Source organism: Haliotis rufescens, unplaced genomic scaffold (assembly GCF_023055435.1).
Source record: "Haliotis rufescens isolate VD_foot unplaced genomic scaffold, xgHalRufe1.0.p SCAF_4, whole genome shotgun sequence".
Lineage (NCBI taxonomy): Eukaryota > Metazoa > Mollusca > Gastropoda > Lepetellida > Haliotidae > Haliotis > Haliotis rufescens.
In genome coordinates, this window is record NW_025964112.1 from 16,668,829 (window position 1) to 16,688,558 (window position 19,730).

Sequence of the window (19,730 nt, forward strand, 5' to 3'; positions counted from 1 at the left end):
GTGATGGTCCTGTGGGATGATGCGGTGTTGCCACTGCCAGTGTAATGGTTCTGTGTGATGGCATTGCTACCTAACACAGTGATGGTCCTGTGAATTGGTATGGTATTATAGCCAATTAAGGAGTGGTGCTAGTTACAGTAATGCTCTCGCAATCCTTTTGATGGTATGGTACACGTACATTTCCATATCCCCTATTCAATTAGCATCTCGCTACAGATAACAGACAATCCAGAAGTTGAAAGTTGAAACAAGCGTTTTATCTAGTCACAGAAACATATGAAATATACATGTACATTAAATATAAAGTAACTATAATGATATACCACAAATGTGAAGAATATTTTGAATTAATACTAACCACAGACATACATCTAAGCCCCGTTCCAAATCATTAAACACCATATCAAAATGTCGACACTGAAGCCTTCGACGTTCAAGGCAGCCAATCTAAATAACATAGGTCGGTGACCACTTTTATAGTTGTTCCATTGCAAAAGCAAATACATATTCGGCTAATGTTCCGAAAGACCCAAAATAATTACAAATGGTTATATATGTTATGAGAAGTAAACGTAAACAAACAAATCAATCAACACCAATAAAATGAAAAACAACTCTTACATTAATTAAGCAAACAAACACAAACTAATACATTCAAAGAAAATATAACATAATAAGGAATCCAATTTAAAATTGAAAAGGTTAACAATTTGTTTGTAGCTGCCTTTTCAGCTACCATTCATTTGATTTAAGCATGTGTATGTTCCATTCAAGTTTTCAAGTTAAATATATTGAATGTCAATGGATATGAAGGACCTTTTCGCAAAACATAAAATAATCAATTTCCACGGAATGCGTTTCTGTACATGTTAATAATTACATTATGTCGCGACGGTTCGCGTCAGTTGCCAAACGTTTGGTCTCGAAACGATCGATCTGCCAACACATCTGACCAATAGGAACATCGCCATGACATTTCAGAGGTCCTGTGAAGACAAGAATCATATTAACAACAGTATTAATTGACTGAATCACACCATGTACCTTGGGTAAACAGTGGAGTAGAGTATATGTAAGTTGCATGTTAGGAGCTGTAGATCAATGATGATCAAGTTGATGTATGGATTTCAACTTATTTTATTGCTTTACCGTGATGTGTCGGTACAGATACTATAGACAGTTCATCATAAAGCAAACATTAAAGTTGAATAATATTATATAAAGTTTCGGATATGGTCAGAATAGTTCAATTGAGATTTCTTATGATAATGGAAAGGGTTAAGTCGCTTTTAATAAATTGTGAAAATTTGTAAGGCATTGTCACCGCTTAATCACAACATACATTTTGGAATCTGAAAGCATATGCATATGACTGAAACGCTAACTATTCTTATTACCCCAATCCTGTTGGTTGGTGGAGATGACCGAGACGCTGGTTGGAGGTGACGTCAACGACATCACTTGCGCGCGTGTAACACCGTCAGCATTGACTCTGTACAGTCTAAAAATAGAAAAGGCAGTGCTGGTGGTAAGCATCAAAACGCACCAGCTAAGCCTATTGATTCCCATATTGTAACACTGAAATCGGAAGACGTAACAACATCGTTAAAATCAAGTAACTCAAGATGTAATAAGATATTAATTTATGACAATGTCTGGAAGCAATTCTTAAATAAGTCCTACCCAGTTCCATTGGCATAGAAGTAGTAGTCGTTCACGATACCGAAGAGTGGACTTGCATTGTTTACTAGATTTGTGACGTCATTGCCGTCGGTGTCGCAGCTCTTGAGTTGTCCGTTGCTGTACCACATCAGTCTGTCAACTGTTAATGGGATGGTAAGAATTCAATGACATTAACATCACACCATTACCTCAAATGTATTCATATACACTGCAAATGGGATGGATAACATCATTTGTACGATGCACTGAAGACAACCAACTTCCCAAGTACAGGTGTCAATCATAACACAGTGAGTGAGTGAGTGAGTGAGTATGGTTTTACGCGACCTTTTTGAGAATATTCCAGCAATATCACGGCGGGGAACACCAGAAATGGGCTTCACGTGCAATAACCCAAAATATACTCATTAGAGTGAGTGAGTGAATATGGTTTTACCCTGTTTGTAGCAATATTCCAGCAATATCACGGCGGGGGACACCAGAAATGGGCTTCACACATTGTACCCATGTCGGGAATCGAACCCGGGTCTTCGGCGTGACGAGCAAACGCTTTAACCACTAGGCTACGCGACCGCCCCACATAACACAGACACTAGTGTATCATGATGCAGTGGATGTTGATATAGTACACATTTACTCTTATTATTTCAGCATTTTATAAGTTTACCGTCTGGTTGGAGCCTAAGACCAAGAACGTCTTGTCCAGTGTTCTTCAGTAAAGTTCTCGAGTCGTTGCCATAACCGTATTGCTGGATCGTCTGCCCCTCTGACCAGTACATCACGCTGTAAAACAAATTATTGTAAACTTGAACCTCTTCGGGATATTTGGCGATATTTATGTCTTTGCAGTAATCAATATGCAAACCATTTCACGGCGAAATCGAACATTCGCTCCCTCATTCACTCAGTCAGTTTTGGGTTCCCGGGCATGTTTGACCACAGAGATGAGCTCCTGATGTATGGCTTATGTTTTGTTTTGATGTTCTAATAAAGACATAGTTCTTTTTCAACTTTTATGTTAATATATATTTTATTGTTTTGGCCTCATAACCAATTTGCCATGTGCAACACTGTCATAAGTATGGTTTATAAAAATGTAAATTACTTTTTCTTTTTCAAATGTCAATCTTAATCGAAGTCCTGTTTCATCATCAAAGATTTTATTGTAATAGTTAAAATACATCAGTATAAAAGGACACGAAAACATACAATTTTTCCTGATGTAGGACAAGATCACGGGGATTATTGAGTCCATCGAGTATCACCATGTCGTTTTTGATGTAACGGTCAGAGGTCACGGCCCTGAGGGAACCAGTGCGCAGGGTATAAAATACAAGCCCTGACCTCTCGTCCACAGCCAATCCTGTAACTTCCTCACCTTGAACACAATAAATTAAAGCCTCTGTGATGTTCGTGTAAGAACGGAAGCCAACCAATTCATTAAAAAAGCGATACTAATCTGTAAAAGTACAATAATGCAAGGTGATGCTAAACGTGTGAACCCCACCGGTACAACCGGTACCAACCCTCGTGCCTGGACGTCGAGGTCACTTCATAATTGACTCCTGGAACAATTCTACAACTTTACGAAATCTGGAAATGGCTCCAAGAGTTGCTTGTCAGTGTTTCTACGCTAATCCGCACGTGATTCATCAGACCATTTGGAAAACAATATGAAGAATATATACGATGTCATAACTCAGCAAATATCAATGTTGCCAAGACAAAACGATCTCTAATATTATGTTAAAAACGTTCTAATTATCAGGAGGGTCATTCCGTATTATTTAATGCATGTCCCAAGCATCCCATGATTCCCCAGCGAGCCGACTAACGGGGATCGGGTGGTCAATGTCATTTTGTACAGATATTTCAGTCTCCGAGTTGCTAGCTCTTGACGATTTATTTACAGGCTACCTTGAATCAGCTGGAATATGGCAGCGGCGTTAAACATCCACTCACCCTCTTTAAGTATCAAACAACAAGATTCAAAGACCCACCGAAATCTCAACGAGCCTGGAAACACTTTAATGTCATTCTGAGAAAGCTCCTTGAATTCTTGATTACATGAGGTCATATTATTTCAAAATATAAATAGCAAAGGTGCAGGCGTTCATTGCTATGTTAACTTTATGACACATACAAACCTCTAACTAGTCATGGTTGCTTGCCGCCTACATACACTGATAAGAGTAAAACAGATGGAGATTCCACAAACCTTTCAGCTTGATGATCGTAAGCTTCCAATTTCCATCCCATCGGATTCTTCTAATGGAGGCTGGAGATTGCGTGCTGTAGTAGATGAAGTTGTCAGTGGCGCTGTATACGTGATGCGTTACACTACCGGTGATGTCGGGGAGTTTAATAATACTCTCATTTCGGAATGTCAGGTGGGTCTTGGTCAGTGTATTTTGACCGTTGGCCACCAGCAGGTACTGGTCGGGAGATTCAGGGGCTGATAAATGTAAAGCAGAAAGCTGTGTCCAAAGTGGAGGTATATAGAGGGCGTATGAACCGGTATCTACATTTCAACTGATTCGCATTCTTTACTGTCATCATATGGAATACGCTTGTCTTCAATCTGGGGATGTAGCCCCCGTGAAGATCATGGTTAGAATTAGTTATGATGACAATCACTGGATCTTTTAGACTCGATTATTGACAGACTGCCCTCTTATAGATGGAGTCCGACATTAAACAACAAATAAAACAACAAAACATTCAGTGAATCAGTGCATGAACCAACATTCCTCACTGCACTTACCGAGACACATGGTGTGGTATGGAATCCCTGTGTCGGGTGTTGTAGCAAACCCCGGGCAGGGCGTACAGTCCAACTGTCCGGAGTGTTCTTGGTAGAAGCCAAGGGGACATGCCTCGCACATGCCATCAGAGTAGAAAGTACCAAGGGGACACTTCACTGATAAAATCAACATAAAAGTGTGAAAAAGTAACATTTTACCTACGCTTCTTTTTCTGACAGTGACATAACTAACGTCGATCTGCAATATTAACAGTAAAGGGCTAAATACAACAACTGTCGTACATGCCTACCTAGTAACAAACCATTAAAAGACATTATTTGTACTCATTTGTTTCCTCATTAAATGACATTTGATCATGACTGTTGGCTTGTCAGCACCATGCCCATGCTCGTGGGTTTCGCCAAAGTGGTAACAGACCGACCCAGTCTCGGCCGAAAAGCCCCGTTCCCTTGCTTCCGTCTGCGTTTTTTTACTGTAGGGGGCACAACCACTGGTTAATCGCTATGTCGTCACGACCGGAACTTGACAGCGCAAGCGACGAATTTGGCTTTGGATATTTTCGTACCAGTCGTTTGTCAAAAATATCTGAGGAGAAGGGGTTGAACATATTTCATTCCTTTTTTTTCTTTTGTTATTTTTATTAATATAATTCCTTTTTATTATTTTTGTTAATTTCTTCTTTTTTTCTTCCTTTATTTTTTTTTGGGGGGGGGGGGTATATTGTAGTTGTCAAATATGGTGAATGAAAATGAATTATGCCTCGTGTAAATCGTGTTAATTGATCATAACATAAGCTATAAAATTCTATTTGAGCATCTGGAACACGGGATTGGGTATATCATCAGGGGTGTATCTAGACCTGCTCAGAGGAAGCAAATGTCAGAAGCATCTCCCTCTTCACAAGTTTTAACATGTGTATGCAATGCTAAAGTAACTCATATAAGTTTAAAAAATCGCTATCTTACACGAATCAATTTTTAAACCCCTGGCCACACTTCCAGAGTATTGGACTAAATGAACTGCCCGTATTTAGGTATGGGACAAAAGTGAGAATCCAAGAGAGAATCCAAGGTAAAGTCAACACTCTTAATTGCCATGGTTATTTCTAAACAATAGGACGTATTTCCAGAAAAGGGAAACCTGAAATTGCAAAATTATGTGAACAGATCGAGCGTCTGCAGTACGTCCAATCAATTACCTTTAATTGAAATACCATTCAAAAGAATTGTCATGAGTCCAAGCAGTTTTACAGTTACCTACGAAACATGTAAATGAGGTACATGAATATGTCATAAGTTTCAAGCTTTTATCAATAAAATTACATGTTGACATAATGACTGTTACGAATTAAGAGAGAGAGAGGCACCTAATCTCCAGCACACACAGCGGCACACAAAGTACGTGATCTAGACTACCAGTTGTCGGACTTTCATTTTTGTTGAAGCCTCGGTGGCTGAGTGGGTTAGATCGCTCACTTTGTGTGCTGGCGTTTAGGTGCCTCACTCTGGCAGTGTGGGTTCGAATCCCGTACGGGACTCAACCTATTAAAGTACGAGAATTTGTACTTTACTAAGAAAGTGTTATCCATAATATAACAATGGTTACATTCGACAACTTTCTAAATGGCATTGTATGTTCATAGCTTTCGGCCATGGGAGCCGTGCCAATTAACACTTGTCATAGGGGTACACAAAGTACGTGATCTAGACTACCAGTTGTCGGACTTTCATTTTTGTTAAAGCCTCCATGCTGAGTGGGTTAGATCTCTCACTTTGTGTGCTGGCGATTAGGTGCCTTAATCTGGCAGTGTGGGTTCGAATCCCGGATGGGACTCAACCTCAACAAGTACAAGAATCTGTTACTCACTTAGAAAGTTTTATCCCAAATATAACATTTGTTACACTTACATGATAGTTTACCACCAGTGTTATTTCCTTCCTCTAATATATAAGTCAATAGACAGGTTTATGGTTTGGGAACCTCCTAGTGTTTAACTCTTGTGTTTTACAGTCTATGAACACTTACAGCAGAATATTCCCCCAGGAACACGGCCGGCAGCACACGTGACATTTTGTTCGACCATCAGAAAGGGTTCCTTGTCTCCGGCTGTGAAATTCGTGTAACCCCCGGACCTTACTTCCCAGTTGGCTTTATCCAGGGTATCCCAAGCGGCAGCGATTGACTCCAGTCCCCCAGTAACTGTGCAAACCAAAACATTATACTCTTGATTTTTCTTCCGGTCTAGTCCTCTAATATAAGAGGAATGCGTCGTTAAAAGGAATCTCAGTCCGTGTCAATAGATCGAATACAACTTTGCATGTCTGTGCATGTGTTTGTGTGTTGTTTAAGGTCACATTCAGCATATTCCAAGGATATGACGATGGTCTGTAAATAATCAAATAAGTCAATCCAGTGATTGATATTATGAGCATCCATCTGCGCAATTGGGATACGATGACATGCTTCTACCAAGTCAGCGAGACTCACCACTAGATCTCTTATGACAAGCATGTGTTACTGAAAACAATTTCTAACCCTGATCTTGATTGGGCAATTTTGTCTATCTCCTAATTGCATTACGTATCACCAAATTACGTAATTAATGATAACCAATAGAGAACATAGAGACAAATCAAGTTTCACGCAAGACCTAGACAAGAAATTGGCAGGGGGACCTTGAATATAGCCTTTTTCATAGGGTATGCGGTATATGTACGAGCTGAAAGATGTTTTAGCTTCTACAATATCAAACAATATCATACAACTCATACAGCCATGTTTCAATTCACAAAACATGTACAACATGCCATTTAAGTGATTTACCATTCGTTAAACCGTGTGAGTTGTTTTCAATAAGATACTTTGAAGTGCCAATTACATATAACTTATGATCCGCCAAACTCACTAAGTGAATTATCAGTCATATAACCCTTTATGTCAATGTTTTACCAGGCAAAGGCAGGGCGATTGGGTAGCTTAATGACCAAAACTCTCTCTCCTCCAGCCGAAAGATTTGAGTCGATTTCCTTTAAGAGTAAATTGTGTGAAACCAATTTCTGGTGTCCTCCCTCGTGATATTGCTAGAGTTCAGCTAATAGTGGCGTAAACCCATACATTTACTCCTACACACAGCTGGCTTGAATCTTTGAACTAAGCGTAACTAAAAATAATTATGTTAAAGCTTAATTCTGTAAATATGTTTCTCCCTATAAATCTGTTCTTATGACATAAGATTGGTGTGGAACTATACCCGAGCGACTGAGCACTCATAAACGAGTAAGTACTACCAACAATAACATAAACGCCTATCACACAGTCATGTTGACCAATGAGTATGGACGCCAGTGGAGAAGGTGCCTCAAATATATTACAGAAAAACTTTTCCATTTTGAAAATGTTTTGATCGTACTGATGCCTACTACATTCATTTCAATGGAATAATACTTATTTTCACGAACCTTCTATCCCGCTCTTCTTGTGTCCGTAAGGTTGCACCATCATATGACCATGACGAATTGATATTTCAATGTCTCGGTGGGCTGGAGGGTGACTTTCATTACTTTCGTGCGTAAATCCACCGTTGGAAGACAGCAGAGTTTCACTGACGGATGCAACTGAAAACGTTTGCCAGAAGATAAAACCTGGTATTTTTGTTAGAAACAAAATATTTATAGAAAAAATATTTTAAAACTTCCATATCACATTGTGTTTGTTTTGTTTGTTTGTTGTTAAACGCCACACTCAGCAATATCCCAGCTATTTGACGGCGGTTTGTAAAAAATCTAATCTGGACCAGACAATCCAGTGATTGATATAATGAGCCTCGATCCACACAATTGGGATACGATGACATGCATCAACCAAGTCAGCGAACCTGACCACCCGATCCCGTTAGTGGCCTCTTACGACAAGCAAAGTCGCCTTTCACAGCAAGTGACACTAATTAATATCATAATCCTGATTAGTCTGCACCAGGAACATTAACATATGCCCCATGTCAATGTAGACCTAACAACGAAAGGACAAAATACTCACATTCTGGATTAGTCTGCATCGGAGAGACATCAACGGCACCGGGAACAATGTCAATGTCGAGAGCCAGAATACCCAGCTGCACACCAGAATTATCTGTACACATTGTAATGTCATCATCACAGTCCATGACGGTAACAGACCATTTACAAACCCCATCTTTCACACATGCAAAACTCTGTGCGATTCCAGAGAGTGATTCTTCCAGGGAGGCTACCCTTTGTCGGTGAACTACATTATATTTCAACTGGACTGTGGCAGGAGATGCAGGTTCTACAAAAGATAAAACAATTTAGTGATATCTCCTCCAAGTGCAAATTGTTTTCATTCTCCAGGGTACCCAGATTGGAAATTGAGCAAATACTTTGTCAGATATGTTCCCCACCCTCTTCGCGGCATAAGAACAATTCCCCAGATGAGATTTCATCCTCTGCTTTGAATGTAACAGAAAGGATAACTAGAGACACAGCTGAAAAAGGGGTTAGTAATATTAGTATATTACTATTATCAGGAATCAACCCCATGTGGCAATAGAATGATTTAAACATAATCCACAAGGTCAACCTGCTGCTGCTGCTGCTGCTGAACCAGATGAAGACAAAGCACAAACCTGCACATGACTGTATGACCCGTCCTGGCGTCCACTCTCTTCCTTTGCAAGTATATTTCATGTCAGGGTGGAACGGTACCAGACCAAGACGGCATTTACTGTGACATCTCAATACGCCATCCCTGTCTTTTGTACACTTCACATCGGTGATATCCCGGCTATATAGAAGAAACTCTTCGTGGCAGACTGGTAATGAAAATGTTTTAGGTTCAAGTACCAAGTCGGTTGATTCATTAGATCGCAACAACACGACATTTCACTGCCAATATCCAGTGAATGAAAGATGAAGAACAAGATGATGACAACAAAAAGATATATAAAAACAGACCTTGAGTGATAATCGGTTCACAAAACTGTTGCAGTGACCTGAAGGTGGGCGTGTCAAGAAAATGTGTTCGAAATATTTCTCCAAAGAAAATACTGACATAACAACATTTTCACCTTAACAACAAATATGAGTTCAATTGAAATACTACAAGAAAAATAACCGAAAAAACGATTTTTAAATCTAAAGTGTGTTTATGATAAGTAAATAAAATGTTCCTGTTGTAAGATGAAAACAGTAAATGTTAAGAGCATTAATTACCTCGACAAGGTTCGGCGTTACAAATCGCAGTGTTTATGTAGCTGCCCACACAAGGTTTGCTGCCGTCTTTTAGGCTGTCGCAGGAGCGATGTCTTGTTTTATGGCCACGCCCACACGTCACGGAACACGCCCCCCAATCATCCCACATGCCCCACTCACCATCAGCTGTGGAAAGATAATTCATAACAGTAATTTTACGGCATTGTCTTGCGGGTACTTTAACAGGCATCTGTCAAATATTTCATAACTTACATCTGTGTTTGCAACTGTAACAGTGACATGGAAAACGTAACAGAAAAATAATTCTTAAAAGCGAAGAATACTACTCATTGTCATATACTACAATAGATTTGTAAACGACTTTTGTCGACATCTTATATTACTTTTCAGACAGTAAGGTCAAAACGTTATACTTTATAGAATGGGAATTATCCGTTATGAGTGAATGGGTGAATTGGGTTTAACGTCGCTTTTGAACAGTATTCCAGTTATATCCCGGCGTGTCAGCTTAATGTGGGAGGAAAGCCCGAAGTGATGCAGGTCTCAGATGTTACCACTCAGGTGAAACCCACGAGCACGGGTATGGTGCTGACAAACCTAGAAACATAATCGGGGCGAACCGGGATTCGAACCCACAATCATAGGTTTCTGGCGTGCCCAAGGGACGCAACTCTGCACAGCGAATCGCGGTCCCGAAGACGACTGGGCCACCCGTGCCCCCTATCCGTTATGAAAATAGATGGGTTCCCATTGTGCATCGGTAAAAGTTTGGCACGCACACGCACACGCACACGCACACGCACACGCACACACACACGCACAAAACACACACAAACACTAACTGAATGTTTGAATAGTTCAGGAAGTTGGTACAGGAATGTTTTTTCTCTTACGCTGTTCATCTTCACACAGCTTTCCAGTAAATCCAGGAGGACAAGCACAAGTGTACTCGGCCCCTCCCCCCGGTCCTGCCAGACATGTTGAGCCCTGAGCACAGTCGTTGTCTTCACACTTGTCTGGCGGGGTCAGACACCGAGGGTCTGTGTACCCTCCACTGCACTCACACTGTGGCTCCATGGTTGCGTTCAAAGAGCACCTCCCAAATAAGCCACAGAACCCCTCACATGGGTCAATTTCTGGGGTAAACATTAAACATTTAATTAGTACCCCCAATCTTGTGACAACAGCAATAGCAACAAAACAGCAATTTGCAAAATGCATAAAGTACCGATCTGTTTGCATAATAACCAATTCACGTACGGTACCTCAGACGCAAATATTACATAAACTTTTTTTTATTTAACACATTTTGTTAATTTTTTTTGCTTATGATTTGTTTTAAATTTACTAAGTCAAGGGATTCTACGAATTTCCATTTTTGGTGTAATCCAAAATACAGAATATTATTATTATGGATGAAAACCATGGGCATACTTATTGTATTTAGGGACCTGGACTAATCATAGCTTAAGTGCCATATTCAACTTCCCTGAAGGGACGAATCTATAAATTCATAGGGAGCAATATGTATGACTTTGGCCCAGTAGTGAGCTGTACAAGACATTCATAGTCTTACCTTGGCATGAAGATGGAACGACCTCCAGAACTCGGTCGAGATAAGTCATGTTGAGGTTTTCCACCGAAAATATAGTGTTTGGCAACATTGCCTCGCACGATCCTGCTAGGGGTGCAATAGTGGTGGCATCAACTGACGACACCAACGCCAAACTCTTGAGTTGAACAGCTTAATAAATAAAAGGCTGATATAACCATGTAAAAACATGTGACAGACACGAATTCAAAGATGAAAGGGAAAGTTTGATATTTTACGGAAAATGTAGATGCATAGACGCTATCACTCGTGTGTGTTTTGAGATATAAATATCCAGTATTGTTACCCATAGGGTTTGCAATAACCGAGTTGATAAAAATCACTGAGTGCAAGTATCACTTCACGCGCGCCAGTATTGTTTATTTCTTACAACCTGTTTGAGATAACTGGTATCAAACATAAGTGTGAGATCGAAATTCCAAGCCCTGTTGGAAATTCCCTCTCCTGTGATATCATCCACTGTCATTTTAGGCAAAGCAAAATTACTGTGTGTTTAGAAATCTAAATATCGGACCCAAAATAACACATTAGTGATCACGGGAATCTGTTTTTCACCAAAACACCAATGATAAATCGGAAATCTCGCCGAGGAAACTGGAATCGTTTAGAATGTTCTGGAAATAACCCAAACACGAACGCCGAAGTGCACTTTCCGCCGAAGTGCACTTTTTGGATAGTGTTGACAAAAATCACGTTTCGCGTATTCGGGTTATGAAACGCATATTAGATCCCGTATATTTCAAACTCAGCTGCGATACATGCATCCCTGAATTCCTCCTACATTGTAGAATCAAGTGACAAATGGTCTTTGTCACCAATACAAATTATGGAGATGACATCAAGCGAAATAAATTAGGTGCAGAAACGAACACTGTGCTCGGAAAGCTGTATTTGATAAAATGTAAACAAAGCAAAATTCAGATTTTACACTCTCCCATTTTGAGAGATCAGTTCTTTTAATTGTTGCAAACATTGGCTGACGCGTCTGAGAATATTCATGGGGAGAGTATCGTAGCACGAATTATGGAATTAAAATTATAATATATATTACAATGATCAAGGAAGTTCAACTAAAATTGTAAAAGTTCCCGTCCTGTGTGACGCCATGACTGACGCAAAGTCACGCACAACGACGACGGTAGTTATCTGCATTCTGACAAATTCTCTTGGTTACATTGGAAACATAAAAACAAATAACAGTACGCAAATTGTCTGATTGTTTCCAATTACTACTATGACGCATTTATGTATATACCATCCCACAATCAACGAAAATCCTCCTCTGAATATCCCGCGTACTCTTGTAAGCGAACATGCAATTTTGTAGAAGTCGGTCACCGGCAGTGATGTCATACGGTAGTAAACATTGTTGTACATATTTGGTAATTTCTTTGAGGTAAATTTGTTTAACTTGGCATCATGCGGGTTCTTTGATCTTATCTGGCACTATCATCATCGCCTTGTAATCCACAGATGGCGGAAACATTTTTAGGTTTATGTGAAGGGTCAGATTATTTATGAATAGTAAGCAGTTCTTCGGATGACGTCACTCCTGACCGTTGTGTTATGTATTAATGCGCCACTGTGATCAGGAGAACAGACAAAATGCATCGATTCGATGCGAAAAAGGTGCGATTTTAGGGTGTGTAAGAAACAGATTACTGCATTCGTGCCTGTCAGATACCATTTATCTTACAACTCGTTGTTTCGAAGCGTATGTAACTGGCTTTCGCTCGTTAGATACGTCTTAGAACAACTCGGCGTAAGATAAATGGTATCTGACAGGCACTCGTGTAGTAATCTCTATGTCATTGTTGTCGTTGACGTCATTCGAATCTTATTGTGACTGTTGACGTCATTCGATAATTCGATAATTGTTTTCTAAGACGGCGGTCGTGATCAGGAATCTCAAAAAGATGAAGAAACAATGGGTAATAAAGAAATGATAACACTCGAATGTGTGTTATACTGATTACTTTCGCTCGTGAAATACATGAATTCTGACACTCATTTCGTCACATTACTATGACAAATCTCTATAAATGCGGCTCATATAAATGGTTTCTTATGATAGTCTCTGGCATCAAATATCTAATAACACCTGAAAAAATACATTTTAAGTCTCAACTTACTGACTTTGTCTTCGACTGTTATTCTCATCCTTGTTCTGGGCGGAATTGTAGAAACGGAGGAGGAAAATTGTTGATGATGAATCTGATCACCGCCTCTGAAGATTGTTATATTATTTGTGGTCCAAGTGAAGGCCACATGTACCCAAGAGGTTGACAGAACATTTTTCTTGATGATGTTGTTACTGCAAGAACAAGCGATGCTTCATTGAGGTGTTGTAGTAATTCATTTTGAGAAGATCATTTACAATCCAAAGATAAAAGGAAGACTGTTTATGTTACCTTTCTGCAATCATGTCAAGGTGAGGCGATCTGGTTTCACATTGCGTATAAATAAAGGATTTCTATTTATCATTATTTATGAAATATTGGTAAACTCTTTATGGTAAACACATCGTTGACCTTTATGGGATGATGGTTTATGTTGAGTCTCGTCTTTTTAATATGATGAGCATTGTAGCTCACCTCACTCAATCGTTTTCTATATATTGAAGAAGGGAGATGCAATATGATATTTCCAATTCAGGTGAATGAACAGACAGTATTTATTGTGATTAATTCAGTCTAAAATCACATGACATCCATTAAATTACTTATAATGACACATAACATAGTGATATTTTAAATCATCTGGATTAATAATTTGATAAATTTGGGAATGAACATACATATATTTACGGACATGCACAAAATTACAGGCCGACGAAGTAAAACGGGCATTAACGGACAATAGAAGTGCTGTCACGTCGTTTTAAATGTGATTACCTTACGGCTGATACTTCAATGTCAGACGATAATGACACGGAGAAGGAAACAGAGTCTTCCAGGAACATCTCAAATTTGATACGATTGCCCTTTGAATCGACCTTGACCCACATACTAAAGGTGAACTCTCCAACTTCAGATTGACAACCTGATGACATGCTGACATTCACAGGGCCCTCCATACTGACATCGTAGGCTGTGATACATTAAAAGGAATCCTTAAATACCGTATTTATGTACGTAAAGGAGATGTTAATCAGCATCGTCGTTTAAATGGTCAAAATTTAGGAATCACATCAACATGAAAATCTACAAAACGATATCACAATGTCAACAAGAAAACAGCGTTATCACTATCCCCCTCCATATTTGTTCAAATTGTAGTGCATATAAACTATAAAAAAGAGTCCTATAAGCCTTAAGCACTTGGGCAGCTTAATGTCATCAGAAAAAATATTAAACGTGAAATTAATACACACAAAAGGCCCCTTCTCTTGATAAAATATCGTTTAGATAAACTAAATTCGGTAGTTTCCGCGAAAACGTGTGACCATTGCAGACACTATGTATGCACCAAGTAAAAGAATATGGAAGAAGGGCCGTAACCCTTCAAAAAATTACGGGACCAATTTACGAACTCAGTCTTAACAAGTATCTCTTAGATAAGCTTGCAAAGTTTCATTCATGTAACTCCAGTTCAGAAAACTTGTCCCCATTGCACACACTATGCCTTAAGTAAAACAACATCGATTAGGGGCCGTAACTTTGTAAAAGAAAAAATTGACGGCACCAATTTTCGGATTCGATCTTGACAAGTATCTCTCAGATAAGCTTGCAAAGTTTCATTCATGTAACGTCAGTAGTTTCTCAGAACAATTGTGTCCCAATTGCAGACACTATGCACTAAGTTGAAAAGCACGGCGCAAAGAAAATAACGACAATGAGCAATGGCAATAACGGACGAAAGGAAGAAAATACGGACGGACGGACGGACGGACGAACTCCGTTCCTATAATAAATAGTGATGATAATAGGCACACATGTACATATTCAAGTAAAACTATGAAAAGGTAAAGAGATATGAAACTAACAGAAAATAGTTGAAAATACAATTAATTTCATTTTCATTTTTCAAAGATATTGTTTAAAGGGTGGACGCTCACCACTGGACCACGGAGGCGGTCCAGACACAAAGACTCGAATTTACTCTAATTTCCAATAATTGATAAAAAAAATACCATCACAACATCAACAGACAATATGGTCCTTGAAAGAACATTATTGCGCCATGAATCGGGTAGCCGGTAGATTAACAGAAAAGCTGAAGGTGAACTTACAAACACATTGTGATTTAGATGAGGAGGCCACTTTCTCTGTGGTGAATCCAGTGGGACATTGTATACATGACTCCTGTCCTTGTTCAGGTTGATAACGCCCTCGGCGACAAGGTGAACATGGAGTCAAACCATTTGCAGACAGATTGCCCGGCTTGCACATTTCTGAAATGGAAAGAGTTTTTCGACATCAGTTGTCAAATATTGAAAGCATATACCAATACCAAAACAACAAAGCACAGTCGATGCATTCTTGAGTGAACGTTTTCTGGTTCCCCACTTGAAATGAGCATGTCTGAATCTACTCATGCTTTGACACCTGTTGGGAGTGCGGGGAAGAATCTACTCATGCTTTGACACCTGTGGGGAGTGCGGGGAAGAGTCTATTCATGCCTTGACACAAGTGGGGAGTGCGGGGAAGAATCTACTCATGCTTTGATACCTGTGGGAGGTGCGGGGAAGAGTCTATTCATGCTTTGATACCTGTGGGGAGAGCGGGGAAGAATTACATAGGTCACCAGTATCCCACGTTTGTTGTAAGATTCAACTCAGTGAATCTCGTGGTCAGGATCCGTGATCTGGTTGGTGGTGTGTCATTGGCCCCGATGACATGGGTAGTTGTGCTCAGTTGCTTTCTTTGGTCCATGCTTATTTTTTACAGACTGACGTGATATAGCTGTAATATTGTTAACTGTCGCGCGAGACAAGCAAACCCTAATAGAGCTGGCGATTATATGGATGTTATTTAGATATCGATAGTGCAGACTTAAGCTGTTCATTTTGATGCGTCATCGGTGCATTGCTGTCTTTAATTGTACAATTCATAGATATTGTCTCCCATACAGAATCTGAAACAAAAATATCCGAAAACTTCCAAGCGAGTCTACAATACTTTAGCTTGTTTATTATTCTTCAGATTCAAGGAAATGAAAATGAAGGGATTCTCAGGGATCTTTCCAATTATTTATTAAAAGATAAATTACCAAAGAATATTTAAGATATCTGTTAAATTTAGAGACATAATGTCAGTCTATAGTCCTTACCTTTACACTGACTTGCGTTGAAGCTGCCCTGCTGGAGAGTGGTATAACCTGCCGGACACTTCTTGCACTCAGTTGACCCTGTGATGTCCTGATAGTGACCAAGGGGACACAACTCACAATTTTCCTCGCGATAATACATTCCTTTTGGACATGGAACTGGAATCAAATATGATATAAACAAGAAGCAGCCTCATATATCTTCACGCTGTCTGCTGTAGAGTTGATTACACTGGTGTAGTTGCTTTATAAAAAGTGTCAGTCTTATAAACTCAGTATTATACACATACCAATTCAATAATAATCGCCCACACAATAAGCTGTAGTGCCGAGCTATATTCACAAACGTTTCGAAATGCGAACAGTGTCCATATGATGTCAACAATGATAGAACATGTGACGTCTTCTACTGTGACAGAATTGCACAGTACCTCAAGAATAATATATCTTTATTTCAACGATTGCATACTTATGCATTTTGCTCATATTAACGAAAAGGGCATGTGTAGCAGGGAATTTATTATTAGTAACCGCCACTAAGAAAAACAATATTTGTAGTTTGCCAATTTGAGCTTAGTGTTTGATTGTTTCACGACAGGTACTGCTCCGCGTTTACTATCCAACATCTACTTGTCGATGCTGATACAAAGCTAAGAATCCTGCACGGTAATATTCTAATATAGTCCACTGGCATTCACATGCTACTGGTCGCCGCTACATACATTTTAATTTAGATATTTAATGGTCGGTCCCTTGTTCTCCATAAAGCTCACCACAGAACACTCACCACAGTTTGATCCAGAGTATTTGCTTTTCACGTATCCATTCTGACAGAGTTCTTTTTCTGGCAGCTTGGTAAGTCCTGATGGGGAAATCATTTTTCCGTTTACCTGAAACTCACAGTTTTTGTTCAAGTCTTGGAAGACGTTATCGAGAGTGCCTCTAACTTTGCTGACTTGTTCATCATTCGATAGGCCTGGTGAGGCCTCTACTTCAACGTCGATGTCAAAGACGATGTAGTTTGTTGTTGATCGTCGAGAACGCCGTACTCCTGCTGGAAGTGACCGTCTTTTCCTTGTTCCTCCACAATAAACCTGCACGTTGTTGACGTTACAGTGCGGTGCCGCTGTCCCAGAACATATACGACTTGTAACACGCTTGGCTTTGTCAATGAATCCCTGTTTAATGTCGCCAATGGCACTGTTGCAAGGTCCATCATACATTAGGTATACTGGTAAACGTCTTTTGTTGAATGGCGTCTTAACAAACACTACAAATTATAAACGTAGAAGAAATTAACTTCATAACAATTCAACTGTCAACAATATTCCTCTTTCAGAATAACCATTTATCATCTTGGTTATTGGATGATCTTGGATGGGAATAGTGATAAATTCGGCTTATGTCACCATATCAGATGAAATAATAATTCGCCAGGTGTGAACACTGACTATTTATGTATTATTATCTGCCTGGACGGAGATTGTTTCATTTTGGCATGGGATGAGAGGACACAGGAGAGGATGGGTGTTATCCCGGAAGAAGGAATTTGCTAGATTTGATATTTAATATGACATGGATTTTTTAAGACTAACACCCTTACACAAACAGCTGTCACCGAACCTCGTCTGATGGCATGTTCATTCTGACTAATGGCACACTCACCATGTGTTTGATAGAAATAAGACGGGCAAGGAATTAGCACATTTCTGATATCAAAATGATACAAGTACTGGTGGTACCCAAATAATGCCCGCCTACCCTTCAATCCTGTACAAATTCCTCCCCTTACCCCCAACAAAGCATCGCAAAAACGCACACAAACGTACACACGCACGATGAAACACACACACACACACACACACACACACACACACCGAGCACACACACACACCGAGCACGCACGCACGCGCACACACACACACACACACACACACACACACACACACACACACCGAGCACACATAAACCAATTCCACCTACATGTACATTCCTGCGGTAGACGGTGGACACCTGGATGCCACGTTGGATCATTTTGAGCGTCACCATAACACTTGAATTCATAATCGGTTCGGTCTGGAATGTCGTACTTGTCGTTACAGTGTACGTTACAGAGCCGCTGTCCAGTCCAGAACCCACAGGAAATAGCGCCGTTCTTTGGCGCCGTAAGGTTCATACACATATCCACTGTAAATCATAGAACAGTGTATATCCTTCACTTTTCTGATTTCAGATTTAATCTATTTTGAAGTGAACATATATGATTTCATTTATTTCTAAATATTGGACTGCTCTGGCTAACATGCTATCTTCCAAATATACCAGGTTTCGAATAATGAACAATACCCAGAAACCTAAAAGCCAAAAAGTTTCCAGACGTTGTAGGCATCGATTTTCAATGTTACTGATGACACAAGAAGTGAGTGATAAATATATGTAAATATGAACTCCGTTTGGACGCAGTTTAGAATACATCCCCAACACCCTATCGACGGTCGTTGGAGGCGACTAAATTGGATTGGGTGGTCAGGCTTGAGTGGACTGTTATTCATGTTTTTGGTCACTGTTTACCTGGTCCAGGCCTACTGCAGTATAATATAACTGCAATATTACCGACTGTTGTGTTGAAGCATGTGCAGACACACATAAAAAGTTCATATTTTTCTCCTTTTTAAATGCGCGGAAGGGAAACAAAGTGTCTAATTGATATTGAACTCGTTACGAAAGCATATGAACTACAGGCGTCTTAGAAGCGAAAACACATCACAAATAAATCACATAAAGGTACTTACGTTACAGTTCACAACGAATACCTAAATGGATTCCAGCAATTGTTACCTTGGCAATATGGTTTTATCAAAGGTGGAGATTCCTTCTGCCCCCAGTCCCAGAATGTAGTAACAGGATTACTTCCTGTGTCCATGCTGCAGTTGATGTATTTCCTCCCTCTCAGTGGGAGCGCCAGGCCACACTCAACTCGGCATTGTTTGCCAACATCAAAAGGAGGAAGACAGTTGGGAGTATCAATGTAATCTCCATTAAACATCGGAGGGTCACACTCAACCCCTACGAGAAAAATGTTTCAATAAAATTCAGCATAATAACATGGCAGTAAGAATTGTAGGTCAATGTGTCAAAGTCATTTATAATTAAAACTGAACTAAATAGACGTAC

The 19,730-nt window shown here is 39.7% G+C and overlaps 1 protein-coding gene across 1 annotated transcript; it reads right to left on the reverse strand.

The window, feature by feature from the left end:
• Positions 1–235: 235 nt before the first annotated feature.
• On the reverse strand, positions 236–19,609 carry LOC124140530. The gene is made up of 21 exons (XM_048382657.1): positions 19,395–19,609; positions 18,540–18,743; positions 17,344–17,826; positions 16,560–16,715; positions 15,520–15,681; positions 14,183–14,378; positions 13,421–13,602; positions 11,253–11,420; positions 10,570–10,812; positions 9,677–9,841; positions 9,091–9,276; positions 8,484–8,753; positions 7,907–8,062; positions 6,474–6,647; positions 4,448–4,603; positions 3,902–4,138; positions 2,893–3,061; positions 2,351–2,466; positions 1,684–1,822; positions 1,398–1,501; positions 236–986 (listed from the first exon to the last, which is right to left on the reverse strand). Exons 1-21 carry the CDS (start codon positions 19,600–19,602, stop codon positions 877–879), a joined length of 3,984 nt encoding a protein of 1,327 aa, XP_048238614.1. The 5' UTR covers positions 19,603–19,609; the 3' UTR covers positions 236–876.
• Between the last annotated feature and the right edge of the window lie 121 nt (positions 19,610–19,730).

Bases quoted from the DNA above. Each gene is read 5' to 3' on its own strand.
- LOC124140530 (XM_048382657.1), bottom strand. From the start codon at position 19,602: ATGTTTAATGGAGATTACATTGATACTCCCAACTGTCTTCCTCCTTTT. The intron at 4,604-6,473 runs GTAAGTGTTCAT...TGATTTTATCAG, and splicing joins TCCTGGGGGAATATTCTGCT to TGAAGTGTCCCCTTGGTACT. The intron at 987-1,397 runs GTAATAAGAATA...TTGTCTTCACAG, and splicing joins CACCAACCAACAGGATTGGG to GACCTCTGAAATGTCATGGC.